At 40.7% G+C, this 22,301-nt stretch overlaps 1 protein-coding gene across 4 annotated transcripts in view; it reads left to right on the top strand.

The window, feature by feature from the left end:
• The window catches only part of jbug (filamin-type immunoglobulin domains fbug), a 495,234-nt gene that overhangs the window by 457,619 nt on the left and 15,314 nt on the right, over positions 1-22,301 (top strand). For all 4 annotated transcript variants that reach the window (XM_070088188.1, XM_070088189.1, XM_070088185.1 and 1 more), the window contains 7 exons: positions 4,210-4,327; positions 6,373-6,510; positions 6,724-6,897; positions 15,641-15,780; positions 16,023-16,226; positions 21,242-21,440; positions 21,554-21,660. In XM_070088188.1, coding sequence (XP_069944289.1) covers positions 4,210-4,327; positions 6,373-6,510; positions 6,724-6,897; positions 15,641-15,780; positions 16,023-16,226; positions 21,242-21,440; positions 21,554-21,660 — 1,080 coding nt within the window. The remainder of the gene's footprint in view (positions 1-4,209; positions 4,328-6,372; positions 6,511-6,723; positions 6,898-15,640; positions 15,781-16,022; positions 16,227-21,241; positions 21,441-21,553; positions 21,661-22,301) is intronic.

Raw genomic sequence — 22,301 nt, 5'->3', positions numbered from 1 at the left:
ACGGCGATAGCCTGGTTTCGATTCCCAGCGAGGGTAGAAACATTGGGCGTGTTTCTTTTCACCGGTTGTCTATGTTCCCCATCAGTAAAATGGGTACCGTTGTAAAGCGTGCGTTTTCGAGCCCTAGAAAAATGGAATATGGGTTGTTTTGGTGATTCAGTTTGCATGGAGATCTCAGTCGTAAGAAACAGTGTGAGTAGAGACAGGACCACCCACTAGAACACCGTTTTAGACTGTCCGCAATGTAACCAGGTAAAGTCACGTCCGCATACACTGTACCAGACTAGGAGGTCCCAACTCCAGACCATGACTACAGGATCTTGTCCTGGGTGTGGCATCTCAGTAGTTGTTCTGGTCGTGTATTAAGAAACAGGAAAATAGGAAATAATAAAGACTTGCGCAGTGAACCTGAGGTGGAAGTTTAAATGTCAACAGTTTATAAAAGTCACTGTCACAACTATGTTGAGTGGAGTAACAACACTGTATTATCAGTGGTGGAGCACCTACATGGAGCACCAACAGTGGAACACCAACACTAGAGCTACGACACTGGAACACCAACACTGGAGCTACAACACTGGATCACCAGCAGTGTAGTAATAACACTGGATTACTAACACTGGAACTACAATACTGGACCACCAACAGTGTAGTAACAACACAGGATTACTAACACTGGAGCTACAGCACTGGATCACCAGCAGTGTAGCAACAACACAGGATTACTAACACTGGAGCTACAACACTAGATCACCAACAGTGTAGTAACAACACTAGATTACTATCACTGGAGCTACAACAACACTGAATTACTAACACCGGAGCTACAACAACACTGAATTACTAACACCGGAGCTACAACAACACTGAATTACTAACACCGGAGCTACAACAACACTGAATTACTAACATTACTACAACAGTGGACAAGTACACTCAAGGATGAAACTGGACGACCTTTTTAGTGGTCCATCCTGAACCCTCATCAAGTTTGTTGTTTGATAGCTTGGCGAGCAGGAAGACGGTGAAAGTCAGCAGTAGTAAGGTCAAGGCAGTGAGAGATGAGACCGCAAAGGTCAAACCAAGTCAAGTCCTCTGAATATTAAAACATTTGACAGTATAGTGTGAGAGGTAATCATGTAGACAAAGCCCAGGTGTGGATCAAGATCGATTTAACAAGACAGCGACTGTGGCTCGGTAGAAGAAAAGCTTCAACTTGCAGTGTTCTCTTTCAGTCTGATACAGACATTGTCATCGTCCATCCCGGCTAAAAAAAAAAAATCATTGGTGGTCTTGAGGGTGCTCAAGATCACAAATGGTACGTGCTCTTGTGCCTCTGAAACACCCTCCCCACTTTCTTAATTCTCACTTACATTCTTCAAACCCTCCTCATCCCATAAAGAGGACTATTAATCACCGTATTGCTGACGGGTATTCTGTAAAACGTTTCCGTGTCATTTCCCAGCGTGAGTAGAGCCATTCACCAGATCCGGCTTGTTATCTGGCCCACTGTTATATCTAGCAATAAAAAAAAATCAGTCTCAGAAACGATCCATTTAAAATGTGTGGGGTATTTGTGGGGCATTTGATACGAGCGCCAAGACCAGACGCAGCCATGGCTTGCATGACCTTTCCATGACCTTGCTCTGTATGTCACTTGTTTTCCTCGCTAAGCGGGTTTAATGAAAAGTACATCACTCTAGTTTGTACTGCTCGCGGAAGAGCATGCTACTGTACTCTTCTAGTGATGTTTCTGCTCGTGTGTGTTATACCAGTTTGCAGCGAGTTTGGTACCTATTGAACTACATCCTGCGCATGTTATTACGGAAATAAGTATCGACAAAAAGAGGAAGGTGCATCAACAATACTGTGTACTCCGTGAAGAATGAACCTCTGAAGAGTTTGTAATTTTGTACCAGTGTGTATGTGGAAAAAAAACTGCATGATTAACTTGAAAAAAAAGTGAGGTCTGCTCAAGGAAAGTTTAGGAGTGCTCAAAGAAAGTGGCAGTGCTCAAAAACAAGTGTAGTGAGGCTCAATGACATCGACTTGAATAGCCATTTTTAAATATAATCGGCTTGCATATGAAGTAACTTTTCTGTCGCAAAAATAAATAACGTGATGGTTCGAATGAAAAAGAAACAAAAAAAAAAATCTTTACCAGGCAGTTTTCACCTCAGGATATTACAGTAGTCAGTTACATGATTGTATACGCTCATCGAGAACAACAAATTCTTCTCTCAAGTAAAATTTACAAAACTATCCATGGTTGAACCCACTTCTATTGTACGTGCAGACACAAACATTTCGAGTAGGGTGTTAATGCGAACTGTTGTGAGACGTGTCGAAAATATCTGGGCAGTACCGTGGCCATTGCTGCAAAAGTGGTCAGCTACATTCCTATTAAAAGATTAAACCACAGGTAACTTGTAACAGCTTTAGACTATGAATGTGAACACACGGGTGTGAAATGGCTCAGTTTGGGAAATGTCTTGAAAAATGTGTGGGAACTGAAAACAGAGATTGGTATACATCTGGACAGAAGACAAGAGGATTTTGATTCCCCATAGTTGAATAATGCGCAATGCTTCTCTGATTTTTGTGATTTCCGCTGATATCATGGGCCACATAAAGGAACTGGCCTCAACACTGCAAGGTAAGGGCCATTTGAACATAATTTGTATTTCGGTATTAAGGCATTTACCACGCAATTTTATTTTATTTTATCTCTGCAATTACGAAACGGCAGTTTAACCACTTTACAGCTGTGCAGAATTATCTGGCTCATTCCATGACTTTAGATCGGTCAAATATTATATGCTTATGGTTTCTCACCTCTCGTTTGAAGCCTTCAAAGCCCCATATTGCCTCCAACTCTAGCTTTTCAAATCCTACATACCCCTAAAAACAACTGTATCTTAAGATATTTGCCTGTCGCAGTATACTGCCAAATGTTCTTGCTAATTGGCCTCGTATGTGCAGTTTCTTCATCTTTCACTACCTTAACATTACTGATTTACGGTGCTCTTAAAGCGGCAACACGACAATAGTTCAGGAAGTCCTGACACATCGTCCAATTTTCATTTCCAATTTGTGGGTTTAATTTATGCCATTCACAGTAGTGTGACTTTTATGTCTGATATCATAAAGCAGCATTTATTATTATTCTTGGTGATAGTATTCGCGAATTGTATATACGATATAGAGATGCTGATAGACTATAGAAGAGGAAAAAAACATTTGGAACAACGATGTTGTGAGTGAAAATGCAAATGGTGGTTCCCTGAAACTTCTAATAAAGTTAAATTTAGTTGGAGGTAAATCCTCGGCACGAGTGGAAATGTTGGGCATGTTTCCTTACACTTGCTGCCCGTTCACCTAGCAGTACTTATGTACCTGAGTGTTAGTTGACTGTTGTAGGTCGCATCCTGGGGTGGTGGTAGGATACCATAGATAAAGCTGGGCTTTGATATGAGCCGAGGTATGATAGCCTGTATTTCTTTAAAAAAAAAAAGTAATTAAAAGGCAATTGAAGTAGACTGGCGGGTGGAACTGGAGTAGGCTTCATGGCAAGGCGGCAGTCTGGCGAGTGCAGCCTGATGGGAGTTACTGTTATGAATTATGAATCTACCGCCCACATGATGGCTATGTTGTACATAATATATTAAACTAACTAACTGTGAATCGACTTGAGAACAAAAGTACTGTCTGGTGTGAGGAGTATGAGTTAAATTGTCAGTGGTAGTAGTAAAGGACGGGGGCGTGAGAAGACTTGTCAGCGAAATATTAGATAATAGCCAGTTTTTAAACTGGTTGATGGGTAAGCCAGAAAAAGGCCTCCGTCATATGACCAGAAGCTCCAGTGGCAGGTCATCATATGACTAAGATCCGCGTCAGGAAACGACTGTCCTCCTTCCTGACGAATCTTGCCTAACCTAACCTGTCAGCAGATGTAGCAGTGGTATAGACTGCGGTCTTGAGGATCACTGTGGCAGTGTAACAAGGGGCTACTGCCGCAGTAGTGTAGAAAGACGGCCTTTTTTAGTATCACTCAAAAAAGAGCATATTTTTGTTTTACATAAGAGGCTGCAGGGAAAAGGCACAATTGCCAAAACTAATAATTCATATGGACTCAGATATAAAGTTATTAATATATTTAGAAATCAAGTGTAAAGTTAATACGTATGTTGTATACTGGTTGTTGTGCAGGCAAGCGTGGATCAGCTGGAAGTGAAGGTGCTGTCACCGTTAAGAGTGAGTCTGGAGCCTCGCGTCTCTACCAACGACGAAGGCAAACTGCTGGTCGAGTACACTCCGACGGAAGTTGGTTAGTAGAGTACACTCTCATATATAAATTTTAAAAGGTGGACGGACAAGCCAGTGGAAGGCCTCGGTCAGATGACCAAAAATTCCAGTGGTGGGTCATCATATGACTAAGACCCGCGTCAGATAACACTTGTCCTGTTTCCTGACTTAACCTAACTCCAGTGATGTTTATTTTACTTTATATTGTCATTGCACATGTTTATCATACCAAAAATTACATTTTTATAGGTCATATATAAACAAAACAGGCATTTCAAGAGTGGAATATTAATTATGTTACTAGCCCAAATTAACCTTATATTGGACACTGCACGATCCAAGAGAAGTATCCCCCCATATTCCATAAAACCAGACCCATCTGTTTCAATGTTCGCAAAAAAATTTCAAATTCATAGATATTTTTCACCATTTTTTATAAATATTCAAATATAAAAGTTTTATGAAGTGTGGGTCTGTCCATGTGCGTCCCCTGGAACTGGTTGTTGAAATAGGTAAGGGAAGCCCTGGATATAAGTAAATGTTTCCTGTGTCAAGGGTAAACAACCAGACTATGGGAGGTAAGAACCTTCGACCTGGTCTCACTTTGCCCTCTGGAATCTGTGCGTCATTATGTACTGAAATGCGATAAAAATTAATGAATTCAGAGATAGCTTACTCAGAAATGTTCAAGAAATGTCAAAGTATTTTGTTCACAGTGACATATTATCAACATCTACAGGGCCTTAAACTCTAATATCAACCTTGACCCAAAACGCTTTTTTGATAGTTGTGACAGAACCCACAGGCATAACACCAGACACAAACATCTCTACGACATTCCCCGTGTCCGACTAAACCTTTACAAAAATTCAATGTATGTCAAAGGCCCTAAAATCTGGAATACCCTACCTGAGAACTCTAGAACTGCAGACACATTCATCACCTTCAAAACTACCATTAGAAAACATCTTATCTCCCTGATACACCCCGTCAACTAACTACACGAATACCACCTGGTGGTTCACACTTACACTCACTCACTCATTTGACCATAAACAGAAATATTAATCTCAGTCTTAAAATAATGAATCCTGTGATACTCCAATACTGAAACTATGTACTGTGCCAAAACAAAAGCATTCACATTGCTAAACTCACAAACTAGTATTTAGTCACTTAGCCATAATACCAACTTACCTCATAATTTGTAATATTTTACAATTAAGAATAAAACTAAGTATGCCCGAAATGCCTAGCCATGCTAAGCGTTCTAGTGGTACACTCTGTAATCACAATTTTACTACATGTAAACCAAAAAATAACCAAATTTCTGTAAACTCAGCATTGTAATCCTTATAGAGAATAAACTTTGAATTGAATTTGAACCATTCTGGAAATATACCCTGACTTTGCCCGTTGTAAATGACGCATATCCAATTAAACTTAGTTTTTACAAGCATACTCTCATAAAATATACCTGGACCTAGAGGTAGAGTTTTGTAATATTTTTGTGACCTAATTTATATCTGCATAAATAACTCATTACGATTGTAACCAAATATAGATATTTAAATAGTTCATCACCACTGTGACTCGTTCAGCCATCAAAACTTTGCGATCCCATTATGTACCTCTGTAATCGCTTGACTGCCTCCCCCCCCCCCCACGCAATGGGCATGAGGTGCATAATAAAAATATTAAACTAACTAAAACTAACTCAGGAAACGTTCCAACTTACTACTAATTCCTTCATCTCTCTAGTTTTTAACAGATTTCGGACAATATGCTGAAGTTGAGCGTGTAGTTGTATGGACTAGTCGTTTTATTGCATTTATGTATAATATGTATTTAATTATTATCTCTTATAGTATTATATCTTGTAACTCGCTCGAGCGTTCTGTCCCTATATGAAACAAACCTACTATATAATAATAATATATATAATAATAATCTTTAGGCACAATTTTTTCTCAATATATGTTTGTGGCTTTATGTTTCTCTTGATGCTGAGAAAGTTTTATTTGTTCATGACTTTATATGTAGTTAAGGTGTGTTGGTGTGTTGCAGGTGACCACAGTGTAGAGGTGCGGGTAGCGGGCATGCTGGTGCCAGGCTCACCCTTCCTGGTCAAAGCCTACGACGCTACCAAGGTCAGGGTCACTGAAGTAGCCACCGGTATCGTAGCTAAGCCTGTCTACTTCTCCAGTGAGTGCTTGCTTTAACACCACCCAGCGTCTAGCTTCTCATTTATCTTTTCTGTTGATGCTTTTATAATCGATATCTGAATTTCTTATAATTTTTAATATTATGTGGGAAAAAGTAGCATTAATGGCACTGATAACATAATTTCTAAGGAAAGTTTTAACTTCTAACATGGCTCTATATCTTCTCTGCTCCGTGTCTGTGTCTGTATCACAGTCGATGCGTCACAAGCGGGCGCAGGCAACCTGGAGATCATCGTGTCTGTCAACGGCCGCAACGTTCCTAACTACGTGCAGTCTGAAGGTCACGCAAGATTCCGCGTTAATTTCAAGCCAAAGGAGGCCGCCGTGCATACACTCTCCGTCAAGTTCAATGGCTTACCTGTACCAGGTAAGCAAACTCCACCCTGTGTACACGTTAACTACACCTGGGAAGGGTAGAGGTGTGCTGGAGCCGCCCGGGTTCCTTGTTCCCAGTTTGTTAAATTCTAATTAGATCACCGAACAGTTTATTAGTTTTAAGAAATGTTAATAAAGAGAAGTTAATCTTGAGAAAGGAAAAATGAAAGGATAGAACAAGCAGTAATACACTAGAGGTATTTTTTGTGTGAGAGTGTACAAGATATGTGAATTAAATTATTTCAAAATGCTCACCTAATCACATGGTTTAATGGCTAGTTGATCTACGACTCGCAAATACAGCAGCCTCACACAAGTAACAAGTCTCTCACAACCCACATTACATCTCTCATACCCATACATCCTCACAAATTCTGTGTGAATTTCTCACATAAGGTTTGCAAATTTCTCGAGCGACATTATTTAGGTTAGGTTAATGTAGTTTGGGTGGTCGTCTACCAATAGAAGTTAACCATTTATGCGAAGAGACCGGTAAATAAAATGTTTAGGCGATAAAAAAAAATCTGACGAGCGATCAGAAAACAGGGACCCACCGTCCACTAGAAAAATTCTACGTCAGATCATCACTGTTTAACTAAGGGTCGTTAAACAGTCATCCATTTGAATATTTGGCAACAGTGATATACTATCATTAAGAGAACGAGCTGCACCTACAAGCAGTGTAGCCTCACTCACACACATACAAGCAGTGTAGCCTCACTCACACACATACAAGTAGTGTAGCGTCACTCACACACATACAAGTAGTGTAGCCTCACTCACACACATACAAGCAGTGTAGCCTCACTCACACACATACAAGTAGTGTAGCCTAACTCACACACATACAAGTAGTGTAGCCTCACACACATACAAGTAGTGTAGCCTCACTCACACACATACAAGTAGTGTAGCCTCGCCCACACATACAAGTAGTGTAGCCTCACTCACACATACAAGTAGTGTAGCCTCACACACACACACACACACACACACATACAAGTAGTGTAGCCTCACACACACACACACACATACAAGTAGTGTAGCCTCACACACATACAAGTAGTGTAGCCTCACTCACACATACAAGTAGTGTAGCCTCACACACACAAGCAGTGTAGCCTCACACACATACAAGTAGTGTAGCCTCATACACACATACAAGTAGTGTAGCCTCACACACACACACAAGTAGTGTAGCCTCACACACACACACATAAAAGTAGGTATCCTCACTCACACATACAAGTAGTGTAGCCTCACACACACAAGTAGTGTAGCCTCACACACACATACAAGTAGTGTAGCCTCACACACACATACAAGTAGTGTAGCCTCACACACACACATACAAGTAGTGTAGCCTCACTCACACACATACAAGTAGTGTAGCCTCGCCCACACATACAAGTAGTGTAGCCTCACTCACACATACAAGTAGTCACACACATACAAGTAGTGTAGCCTCACTCACACATACAAGTAGTGTAGCCTCACACACACAAGCAGTGTAGCCTCACACACACATACAAGTAGTGTAGCCTCACACACATACAAGTAGTGTAGCCTCACACACATACAAGTAGTGTAGCCTCACTCACATACACGTAGTGTAGCCTCACACACACACACATACAAGTAGTGTAGCCTCACACACACACACATACAAGCAGTGTAGCCTCACACACACACACACACACAAGTAGTGTAGCCTCACACACAAGCAGCGTAGCCTCACACACATACAAGTAGTGTAGCCTCATACACACATACAAGTAGTGTAGCCTCACACACACATACAAGTAGTGTAGCCTCATACACACATACAAGTAGTGTAGCCTCACACACACACATACAAGTAGTGTAGCCTCACACACACATACAAGTAGTGTAGCCTCACACACACACATACAAGTAGTGTAGCCTCACACACACACAAGTAGTGTAGCCTCACACACACACACACAAGTAGTGTAGCCTCACACACACAAGTAGTGTAGCCTCACACACAATTAGTGTAGCCTCACACACACATACAAGTAGTGTAGCCTCACACACACATACAAGTAGTGTAGCCTCACACACACACAAGTAGTGTAGCCTCACACACACACACAAGTAGTGTAGCCTCACACACACAAGTAGTGTAGCCTCACACACACACAAGTAGTGTAGCCTCACACACACAAGTAGTGTAGCCTCACACACACACACAAGTAGTGTAGCCTCACACACACAAGTAGTGTAGCCTCACACACACATACAAGTAGTGTAGCCTCACACACAAAGTAGTGTAGCCTCACACACAAAGTAGTGTAGCCTCACACACACAAGTAGTGTAGCCTCACATACAAGTAGTGTAGCCTCACACATACAAGTAGTGTAGCCTCACACATACAAGTAGTGTAGCCTCACACATTCAAGTAGTGTAGCCTCACACATACAAGTAGTGTAGCCTCACACATACAAGTAGTGTAGCCTCACACACACAAGTAGTGTAGCCTCACACATACAAGTAGTGTAGCCTCACACACAAAGTAGTGTAGCCTCACACACACATAGAAGTAGTGTAGCCTCACACACACAAGTAGTGTAGCCTCACACACACACAAGTAGTGTAGCCTCACACACACAAGTAGTGTAGCCTCACACACAAAGTAGTGTAGCCTCACACACACAAGTAGTGTAGCCTCACACACACACAAGTAGTGTAGCCTCACACACACACAAGTAGTGTAGCCTCACACACACACAAGTAGTGTAGCCTCACACACACAAGTAGTGTAGCCTCACACACACAAGTAGTGTAGCCTCACACACACAAGTAGTGTAGCCTCACACATACAAGTAGTGTAGCCTCACACACACATACAAGTAGTGTAGCCTCACACATACAAGTAGTGTAGCCTCACACATACAAGTAGTGTAGCCTCACACATACAAGTAGTGTAGCCTCACACATACAAGTAGTGTAGCCTCACACACACATACAAGTAGTGTAGCCTCACACGCACATACAAATAGTGTAGCCTCACACGCACATACAAGTAGTGTAGCCTCACACGCACATACAAATAGTGTAGCCTCACACGCACATACAAATAGTGTAGCCTCACACACACATACAAATAGTGTAGCCTCACACACAAGAAGTGTAGCCTCACACGCACATACAAATAGTGTAGCCTCACACACACATACAAATAGTGTAGCCTCACACACAAAGTAGTGTAACCTCACACACAAAGTAGTGTAGCCTCACACACAAAGTAGTGTAGCCTCACACGCACATACAAATAGTGTAGCCTCACAAGCACATACAAATAGTGTAGCCTCACACACAAGTAGTGTAGCCTCACACACACAAGTAGTGTAGCCTCACACACACATACAAGTAGTGTAGCCTCACACACACATACAAGTAGTGTAGCCTCACACACAAAGTAGTGTAGCCTCACACATACAAGTAGTGTAGCCTCACACACAAGTAGTGTAGCCTCACACACACAAGTAGTGTAGCCTCACACATACAAGTAGTGTAGCCTCACACATACAAGTAGTGTAGCCTCACACACACATACAAGTAGTGTAGCATCACACATTCAAGTAGTGTAGCCTCACACATACAAGTAGTGTAGCCTCACACACACATACAAGTAGTGTAGCCTCACACACAAAGTAGTGTAGCCTCACACACAAAGTAGTGTAGCCTCACACACAAAGTAGTGTAGTCTCACACACACATACAAGTAGTGTAGCCTCACACACAAAGTAGTGTAGCCTCACACATACAAGTAGTGTAGCCTCACACACAAAGTAGTGTAGCCTCACACACACACACAAGTAGTGTAGCCTCACACGCACATACAAATAGTGTAGCCTCACACACACATATAAGTAGTGTAGCCTCACACACACACAAGTAGCGTGGCCTCACACGTACAGGTAGCTTATACCCAGAGTATATCTGGAGCGGGTTTCGGGGGTCAACGCCCCCGCGCCCCGGTCTCTGACCAGGCTTCATGGTGGATCAGGGCCTGATCAACCAGGCTGTTACTGTTGGCCGCATAGTCTCTCACCCTTCCCTGCAATTGTGGTTTCACGAGTGTTGTATCTGATACAGTACCTACTAGTTCTGCTTATCAGCTATCAGGTTGTCTGTGCTATCAATTATGCATTTTCTTGTTTAATCACTTCACTTTATCTAGATTGTAATCATTCCAGAGTTTTTTTTTTTATTAAATAAGTTTGCTCGTTGGAAATGTCTGGTGTTGTCAGACTTCCCTATAATGTTTATATACTACTTGTTTATATAATGTTTATATAATGTTTATATACTACTTGTTTTGAACTTGACAATAAGTCTGTAATATTTTACATATTTTTAAAATCTTATGAAAAGTACATTAAAAACTAAGTCATTAGGTACTTTGAATATTTTAATTTTAGTGATAAGCAGGAAGTAGTCCGAAAATTTATAAATCGTCTTGATTTTAATCAAAACTTGTTACATCTCTATTTTTATTGAAAATGTTGATGAGCACAACTTGTGTGGCAGATATATTAGCGGGGTTGTTAAGGGTCACCAACTTGTTGACAAGCCGATGAAAACTATATATACCCCTACGCTCAGAGATAAATGGGTATAAATACATGCGTACATACATCCCCTAAAATAATGCCTACAAGCTTTACTGGAATGCCTAGCATCTTGTCTAAATTAAAAAGAAAAGGATATTAAAAAGGCAGTCATTTCATAGCTTTATTTAAAGTTTTCTTTTCACACTGAGAATCTCGAAGCAAAATAACCATATCTTGAATATTTATTGGCACTGGTAATGAGGCAAATTTTTTCCTTCGTTCAGACAATCAAAGAAAATATTAAAAGATGGCTACATTAAACGAGTATCTGCTCTTGTTGTCACCTCCCTAGTTAAGAACGATAATAAACTTGTTGAACTAGGCATAAGAATTAACAACTGGGCGTCTACATTGCAAACTGAATTGTTTGCAATCCTAATGGCGCTGAAGCTAACTTATGACACTGAGCTTGACACTGTCATCATTACTGATTCTATGTCATCATTGAATGCTCTTAACTCATATAATGACTCCAACAACATGCTCATTGGAGAAGCCAGGTATAGATACTCAAAAATCAGGGACAAAGGAATTAATGTGCAATTGCTGTGGATCCCATCACACATTGGATTACTCCTTCATGATAAAATTGATATGTTAGCCAAGAAGAGTACCCAGAAGAATGTAGAATATAACTTTGGTACATTTGTGTCTAGCATTAGGAATAATATTAGAAGAGAAGTAAATAATGAAAATGATTGTTATAGGAATGCAGTTAGAAGCCTGAGTAGACTATAACCCACTATGATAACATGAACATAGATAAGTATGTTTATGGAGCAACTTGCAATATGGTTACAAGTACTTCTGGCAGTTTGGGGGAGACACAGATGATCAAACTAAATGAAAATTATGTGATCAGGCATATGGTCACAGTCTTGAACACTTATGTGCTTAATTGTCCACTTATTGAGGAATACAGAGACAGACAGTATAATAACCTATGTGACATGTCAAGATATCTTATCAATGAAAATAAGATACCAGATATACTAAGCAAATTTCCTAAATTTGCTTGTAACAGATAATTGAACTATAGATATGTCGATATAATGCAATAAGATCACAGTAAACAGGTGATTTTAAAATATGCAAAACAACAACTGTGAAAGAGTAGTGAAATTCCAAGCGCTTTCGTGACTACTCACATTGTCAAGGAACTATGAAAGTAATACATCAAAGGAAGGCAATTAAAGGGCTTAGACTACACCTCACAGTCAACCCCCACAACAAAGAAACACCTGACGCGCGACAGTACCGGGCTCATAAGAAAAGAGGAACACTGCAGTAGGCCCGCTGGTCCAACTAGACAGGTCCTCACGACATCCCACTAACAAAATATTCTACCCAAGAAATAAGGTTTATTATTTGTCCAGTGTATTATTAAACTAACCAAATTTTATTAATTATAAATGAGTCTAATTTATATAAACCTAAGGAAATATTCATATTTTCAAAACTGCTTTTTATGAAACAAGATTCAATTATATTTCTGTCAGCCATGGACTTGCTTGATACAACTTTCTCAACTTTTCGAAAATCAATTGGATGGTTAAAACTATTCTGGACGTCAGAAAATGACAATAGTAGACTACCTGACCATTTATGGTAGCACCCCATTACCACCCAACATTTATTTGAAGAGAAGGTCAACATTTCACCAGCATAAAGGCGTTCACCTTCCTCCCCTCTCCCCACTTGAAGGGTGAAGAGAGAGGGAATCATAAAGAGCACAGCAGTCACTGATACACAGATATGAAAAGTACCTTTATCACTGAGCTGTGGGTTTACTGTGGCCTCAGCACTGATGGCCTGGCTATCACAGGTGTCCTGTTGTGGTCTCAACACTAGTAGCACTGTGCACGCCTCCCCTCCCCAACACACACACTCATTATTGAGAGCATTCATTATTCAGTTCGCCAGCGGAGGTGGATGTGTTGAGTGCCAACGCGGAAGCTTGTGACGGAAGCTCTAATTTACATTTGGTTATTATAAAATAGACTAATGGACACAGGCCCAATGAGGCTTATGACCAGACCATATTGGTCACAGTCTAGTGTGCTGAAAAATGTTCCAGCTATCTCAGACCAACACTGTCTCGGAACAATGTTTATTCTCTCAATCCGTTTATGCCAGTTTAGTGGCCACTAACGTTTTTCTCTAACTAATGATAGAAAAGCAGTAATGGCGTTATTTAGAAGATTTCTTTTAAATAGGGTGAAGGAATTTCGTATATTGTAGTGGAACAAGTGATACGGAAGACATGACAGTGAACTCACGTGACAGAAAATAAAGGCCAGAGCATCGGGAAGTAGTGAACATGTTCAAAAAAATGATTCGCAGGAAGTCCCTGAACGACCTGACGTTAGCTCAGAGTAAGTTGTCTGAGGATGGCGGGGATGTTAAAGGAAAGCGGAATCTTGGGAAAGGATCTCTGGGAGACGAGATTCACATTTCAGTTAGAGAGAGGGAGAAACTAAATAAGACCTCAACGTGTGCACTTAACCGATTTTTACTAGCTAGCTGGTTTGTGTTTGCGGGTCTGGAGGCTAAGCTCCTGTATGTATGTTTGGGTAGGTGTGAGGGAGAAGACGGTATGGAGAGCGTACTCACCTTTAATTTGTAGGGGTCTGATCATCACTCCTTACTACTAACGACCACTTTACAGATTCCTAGCCGTCAAGGTACGACCTGATCATAACTGTTCTATGGTGGTTGCCTCCACCACTTCATTTAGCTTATTTTATGTCCTCGCCACCACTCACGTCCAAGTAGCACATCTGCGTCTTTAGCTGCCATATACCTCTTCGCTCCTTCCTTCTCCAACAGTCTATCTGCCTCTATCTAACCTGAATGTTAAACATGTTATTATGTCTTTTCTGACCCTCATCGCGAACCTTTGAATTTTTTGTAGTTCATGTATTTGATCAGGTGCGTATTACGTGTTAAGATTTGTTCGGATTTTTAACCCCAACGGTTAGCCACCCAAAATAACCCAGTGGGTCATCGAGGACTATCTTGTCCCCCAGGATACGACCCACATCAGTCGATTAACACCCAGGTACCTACTTACTGCTAGATGAACAGGGACAGCAGGTTTTCACCCATGCCGTGGATTGAACCACGGACACTCAGTGTGAGGCGAGCGTTACCTACCGAGCCACCGAGTGCTTCATACTTCGAGATGAACCTGATATATGTATAGAATCAGTAGAAAAACATATAAACTTCTAAATGATCATGAAAGTTCTTGAAAGAAGTTATTAAGCTAACTAGCTTCACGAATACCGTCGAAGCTACATGGTTAATATACACTCTTGATAATAACTAGGTGAGACACTATACACTCCTATATCAGACTGTTCGAGTTTCTCTCTCTCTCTCTCTCTCTCTCTCTCTCTCTCTCTCTCTCTCTCTCTCTCTCTCTCTCTCTCTCTCTCTTGTTATCATTATTTTACATTTAATAATAGTTATTTCTGTTTGCTTGACCATGTAGCCTTTGGAGTCTTGGAGTCTCTCCAGTGAATATTATTCTCATTATTTTTTGCATCCTTAGCAGATAGTGATACATACAAGATAAAGCATCTGCCAGTATGTCATTTATGTTTATCAGCAACAGCAAAGGCTGACCTCGTAGAGGACTCCACTTGTAACTCTTACAACTTTCGTATTTCTTCCTTAAACTCGCTCCTCCTTCCAAACAGGCGTACGTGTGGTCGAACAGAGGCCTACTAGATGGCATCCCTACACTTGCACCTACATCACGATAGCATATATGAATTGAAGAGAGATTTACTTAATCTAACATAAACCGTAATAGATCAAATAACATTTCACACAATCGCAGAGGGCACCCTAAACCTGTGTGGCCGGGTATTTCTGTGGTTTACACAGTAACTGCTGCAGCGTTTTAAGTATAGGTCTAGGTAAAGTTGGTGGAACAGCTTAGCTTTGTGTATAGTATATAGTGAACAATAGTTGTGGAGTTTTTTTCACTTTAGTGAAATTAGGGATGTGTTAGTATTTGAATATTGCAATTAGCTGGCGGTGTCATGGCCTACCTGTGTACTCTTACCCTCCTTGAATACTGACAGGGTCGCCTTTCAAGTGTCGTGTGAGTGACAGCAGCCAGGTAGTGATATCTGGTGCGGGACTCAAGATGTCCTCTCTGGCTCGACCTGCAGTCATCACAATTGATCCTCGCAGTGCTGATGTCACAGATTGTGTTGTCCAGGTCAGTAGACGCCGCCCTCTCAGTTATAAGCTATGAACTGTTGTGCCCTTCTTGCTACCATGTCATACATAGTCTGGACCTAGGAATATATTGTGAGGGCAATCTATATAGATTTAGCATTCAACATTTATAAGCTATAATGTTCTTTCTCCTGCTCCCCTTTCTTTCCATAGCTTGCAAATTTTTTGTTTCCTTTTAAAATGCAGTATGGTTACTATGGTAAATTTGAGTGTTTGGTACAGGTGACGTCTCCGTCTGGGGCGCACGTGCCGGTCAAGCTGAGTGGTGAGCTGCCTAATAAGCTGACAGCAGAGTTCCAACCCCTGGAGGTGGGTCCCCACACCATTAACGTCATCATGGACGGTGAGAGCGTCGGTGGTTCACCCTTCACCTGCAACATCTATGACGTCACCAAGGTCCAGGTTATCAGCCTGGACCACACCAAGGTGAGTTGAAATCAGCATAATGCTGAATTCAGTAGTACAATACATTCATGGGGGAGCGCCAAACCCTACGTAGGGATTGCACAGTTCCTGATGAAATGGGAAGCATTCAGGATCGACCTAAGGAAGGGAAGATATTACGAACACATACAAATAGAAGGCTTGTTTACTACATTTACAGTGGACATCAAAACAGCAACGTAGGCAGATGTCATGCTGAGTTCACTCACTGCTATTGGTTCATAAACTCATACGAGCAGGGCCGGATTACCGCATAGGCAAACTAGGTATTTGCCTAGGGCCCCGCGCATTTGGGGGCCCCGCGGTCCAAGGGGTTCAGGGGCTCATCCAAGACTGCGCACATGGTGCAAGTGCAAAGGAGTCCCTACCTAAAAAGTTCAAGTGTTTGGAGAGTAAAATTGATTTTTAAAAATTAATCAAAACAAAAATAAATAATGAAATAAAAAATAAAAATAAATAAACCTAACCATAGATGGCAACACTCAACACGCCTTTGTTTACATAAGAACAGCTGTGTTTTCCCGCTAATGGGTGAGTATGGGAGATTCCTCTCCAATTTTCTGTAGTAATTACACGTTATCTAGACTTGTACTGTGACAAATTAACTGAAGTGTTGTTGATAGACATTGATGTGTATGGATAAATGTTTGTTTTCGCCTCTAAATGTTAAGGGAGGTACCTGATAGGGTTACTTGACCAGTAAAGATGCATGGACCAGTAAAGACGCAATTTTGGTAAAAATATTATAAAGAAAAACCTAAAAACGCAAACTGACTTCCGTTTGTAGGTTTTAAAAGCACTTTGACCTGTCTTTAAGTCTTTATCATTTCAATAACAGATCTCAATTGATTGATGTTCTACATCACTTCCGTCGCAAATGCTTAGTTTTCAAGTTGCGACGGAAGTGATGTAGAACATCAATTAATTTACTACATATTTCCCCAGAAACACATAAGCCACATCAGAAAATCGTTGGTTGGGTGAAACTGAAAATTGTCCCTGCATTCTTTAATTCTCATGTCCTTATCTATGGTGGTAGGTCATATATCATGCAAAACATAATGATTAGTTTAGTTATGAAAATGGTAATATAAATACCATTGTGCATTGTTCTTGGACTCAATATGATTCCTGTTTAAGTAAACTGGGGATCAAGGAGGATGAATTAGTAAAATATTCGTAGCCCAAATCACTAACCTAATCTATGGTAAAAGTTCTGTATATGACTCCTTTCTGGTAACGTTTTGAATTTTTAGATGCGCAGCCAGAGGAAAGGGGGCTACAAGGGCCATATCCCCCCAATTGACAGAAAAAAAATTAATAATAATTAAAAAATTAATAATTGATAATGAAAAATTTGTATTTGCATGATTACAGACAGTGATACATCCTCATTATGGCATCTCGTGAACGTGATGTTGGACGTTCTTATGCGAGTGGGTCACAGAAAAGAAAGAAGAAAATTCAAGAAGAAGAACAGAAAAAGAAAGATGTAGGAAGCTGCAGAAAGATCACAGACATGCTCACGAAAACAGTTTCTGATGTTACCAGTACAGTTGAATCTGCAGATACGTCAGATCATACAGGAAGCCTTCCCTCCATTATTTCTCAGCCAACATCTACTTCTTTTGTGTCTCCTCTCAATGTCTCAACGGACATTTCATCCATAGGATTTGTCTTAAAAGATCCTGCCTCATGGCCAAATGTAATCCCAGATTCTCTACGTAATGCTTTCATTGCAGAAAACTTCAGTCAAACTCTGAACATTGACTTTAGGAAATCAGCAAGGATTTATGATGATGGAAGTCATCTATGTTTTATAGGAAGCTTGCAAATTCAGAAACTGTGAAAAGATCATGGATGGTATACTCTGAAAGCTCAGGAAAAGTGTACTGTTCAGCATGCAAGCTATTTTCTACCAAAGAAAATACCTTCACACAGGGGTTCAATGACTGGAAAAATTCCAAGCGTTTCGAGGAATATGAAAACAGCACCACTCACAGGAGCTGCATTTTAGCCAGTGTATTTCGTGCACAGAAAAAAGGCTTATTGGATTCTCATTTGGAAAATCAAACTGAAAAAGAGCGCACTTATTGGAGAAAAGTTCTAGAAAGAGTTGTTGCTGTTGTAAAATTCTTAGCTCTTAGAGGACTTGCTTTCCGTGGAGAAAATGAGGTTTTTGGTTCGGAAAACAAAGGCAATTTCCTAGGGATCATAGAACTGTTAGCACAATTCGATCCATTCTTAGCAAATCATGTGTCACGCCTTGGGAATGCAGGAAGAGGCACTGTATCTTACATGTCTTCTACTATATGCAATGAATTTATTGAACTGATGACTAAGAAGGTCCTCAATAACATCATAGCAGCTGTGAAAACTGCAAAATACTTTGCAATAAGTGTAGATTCAACACCAGATATTTCACATACAGATCAATTGACATTCATTGTTCGCTTTGTCGACTCCAGTGGTAAGCCTGTAGAGCGCTTTATAAAATTCATTCCTCTTTCAGGCCATGATGGTGAAACAATGATGAATATAGTACTGGATACTCTGCTTGAACATGATCTCTCTATTATGGATTGCCGTGGCCAGAGCTACGACAATGCAAGTAACATGTCGGGTAAATATAATGGATTGCAAGCCCGTATCAAGCAAATCAACCCACTTGCTGAATATATGCCCTGCTCAGCACATTCTTTTAATCTTGCTGGGTCATGTGCTGCGGAGTGTTGTGTCGCTGCAGTTTCATTTTTTGGACTTTTACAAGCCCTCTTTAATTTTTTCTCTGCTTCAACGCATCGGTGGAGTATACTCAAGTCAACCATTCATGGAGATGTCATCAAATCATTATCAACAACAAGGTGGTCAGCGCAGCATGATGCAACACATGCTTTGAAAGACAGCTTTGCTGAAATACGTTCTGCTTTGATCCAAATAGCAGAGGATGAAGACCAGACAGCAACTACAAGAAGCGAAGCAGCCAGCTTAGCATCAAAATTGGAAGATTTTGAATTGGCCTTACTCTGTATGCTTTGGGAATGTATACTGGAACGGTTAAATGCCATGAACAAGACACTTCAGAAAATTGAAATTGAAATGGCTACTTGTGCTAACCTCTATGCAGGCTTAGTAGAATTTGTAAGCTCACTTCGCAATGATGAAGCTTTTGAAATGTTTGAAGAGAAAGCTAAACTGCTGGTGAAAGACTACAGTTACCGGGCTGATCATCAGCGGTCAAGGAAGAGGAAACGCAATTTTGAAGAGCCTGACAATGAAATTGTGTTGCTACCATACTTCGTCATTCTGGATTCACTGATTACAGAATTGGTGAAAAGAAAAGAAATCTACCAGAATCTCAATGACAAGTTTGGATTTCTGTTCAAAATTACTACTATGCCAGATGCAGAATTGAGAGAAGCTGCATTAAAGTTGCAACAACACCTTTCAGCAGATGTTCAGGACAGATTTGTTGAAGAAATAGTTCATTTTTCTGGGTATGTGAATCAGATTAAAGCTCCACCTGAAAAATGTGCGCCCTCAGCTGCTTTGAAACATTTAAGAAATGCAGGTATCTCAGAAACCTTCCCTAATGTTGACATAGTGTATCGCCTTTACCTAACACTTCCAACTACTAACTGTGAAGGAGAACGTTCATTTTCTGTTTTGAAAAGAGTGAAAAACCAGCTCCGTTCAACAATGAGCCAAGACAAATTGTGTAACCTAGCCTTGTTGACCATTGAGTCTGATCTAACAAGAAATATTGATTTTCAGAATATAATTGATGATTTTGCCAATATGAAATCCAGAAAAAAGTTTATTTAAGAAGTGCCTGTGAATATAAACAATTCTTTGCTTTCTTGAGTTTATATGATTTGATAGTCTTATGCATGATGCAATGATAGCAATAATGGTCAATGATTTATAAAGGGAATAATAGTGCTGTAGTGGTTATGCTGAATATAATAGGTACATGATGTCACTACTTTAATAGCCTAATCTAGTAATACTATGCTGTCTTGAGTTTATTCTCTTTAAAATGCATGATTTAACAAGATAGTTATAATGGCTGTTGGTAAATGGTTTTGGTTGTCTTGATGTACTTTCCCTATTAAATTTAATCTAAATAGCCAGAATGTATTTAATTAGACCTTAAACAGGCGCACACCGACCCCCCCCCCCCCCCCACCCCGAAGCTGGAAGGGGTCGCTTCGCTTACCCGTAACTCAAAGGGGCCCCGCCAATCTGAATAGCCTAGGGCCCGGAGACTTCTTAATCCGGCCCTGCATACGAGATCATTATATGTACTCAACCATAGCTAGTGAGAGACTGTCCTTCAAGCCAGAGGATATGTCAGGTACTCTGGAAGTCAAACTCTCAGTCTAATTAGTTGACATTTAAACTGACAACCATTCACACCACAGTTGGGAGCCCCAACAGCTGTACAGCTATATTTGTTGACTTGGCTGATTATAGAGGAAATGCAAGAAGTGGTTGTGCGATTTATGCCGAATAAACATACTTGGTGCATGCTTCAGGAGGGCAGGTCCAGTTCCTTGAAGAAAAGAGCATATCAAGGAACCTTACTTAAAAGAACCTAATAATGTACTCGCCTGGTTATACTTGCCACTTAACTGGTTGAGAGGGTTGACTTTCAGCTCTTAGTCTTGCCCTATATCTAACCATGACTACTATCAGTCCTGACCTTGTGGGCCCTGTCATGCTTATTGTCTGTAGCATATTTCTCTTGCAGTACATTTGTCTTTTCGTTCCCATATCCCACCTCCCAGTCTTCTGCCCATCTTTTTTTAAATCCTCGAAGTATCTTGTATTCCATACTCATGTTTCCTCTGGTCCTCTATGACCACCTGTTAGCAGGTGCTCCTGCCCTGTTGTGTAGCCTGTGGGGTACAGCTGATTGTAGAGCACACTTTAACTGTGCCCACAACTTTAGTCTTTTTTTTGTCAGGGTTTATATAATTACTCTGTGGTTGCAGGTAAACCGACCCGTGACATTCACGGTGGACGCGTCTCAGGCTGGGGAGGGGACCCTGGAGCTGGTGGTGACTACAGCCAAGGCCTCAGTCAGGGCTGAGGTGGCCGCCAGGTCTCGTGGTCTTTATGACGTCACCTTCACTCCACATGAGCCCATCCCACACTTCGTTAACATCACCTTCAACGAAGAGGATGTTCTGGGTCAGTATATGTAATAGTTAATGTAAATGATACTTAAATGATCTTTAAAAACACTTTCCATGTAACGTGTATCACAGCAGTGTTTAGTCACAGTATTGTTCTTGCTACTGTAGGTTCACCCTTCAAGTGTGATGTCCGAGAGCTGGAGCCTCGCGAGGTGCGCCATCTGCAGCGCAAGGAGAGTCAGATGGTGACAGCAAAGGGAGATGGACTCAAGCAGGTGAGACAACAAACGAGTTGAAATATTTGCTTAGAAACATCACGGGGCATGTAACTTAGTGGTTATATATAAGGTTCACAACTGAAAGGACCTGGGTTCAATTGGTCTTCGTGTGTCATTAAATTGTGGCTCATGTTCTAGGAAAGATCCAATTAGAAATGTAATTATTAAATTAACAGGAAAGCGATATATCCATAAGGGTCATAGTGCCAGGATAATGGAAAATGAGTAATCAAGGTTGATTCAAGAGGGTAGCTCCAGTTTCTTGGATCAAGACCTCTTGAAGAGTTAAATACGCCATATATTTTAAATAATATGCAATACCAACAATTGATTAAGATACATGTGCAACACTAGGAACCTTTTTTGACGAGACGTTTATGTTGAGCTGCAGGATTCATCAGTCATATAGAGTTGAATTACTCTCCTGGAAACATCAGCCTGTCTTATGTTGCGCTTGTCTTATGCTCTATACTGTTTGTATATTACTGATGAATTACACATGCAACATCTGGGAATACTTGTAGACATTTTGCCATCCAATGGCTTTATCAATATATTACATGGCCATATTATAAAGATAGTAGACATAATAACAGCAGACAGTGAAAATGAGGCAATCAGTCCTCGGCTGAGGGACT

Source organism: Cherax quadricarinatus, chromosome 24 (genome assembly GCF_038502225.1).
Source record: "Cherax quadricarinatus isolate ZL_2023a chromosome 24, ASM3850222v1, whole genome shotgun sequence".
In the NCBI taxonomy this organism is placed as follows: Eukaryota; Metazoa; Arthropoda; class Malacostraca; order Decapoda; family Parastacidae; genus Cherax; species Cherax quadricarinatus.
Note: the sequence above shows the minus strand (reverse complement) of the source record. Positions and strands in the feature narration are given on the sequence as shown.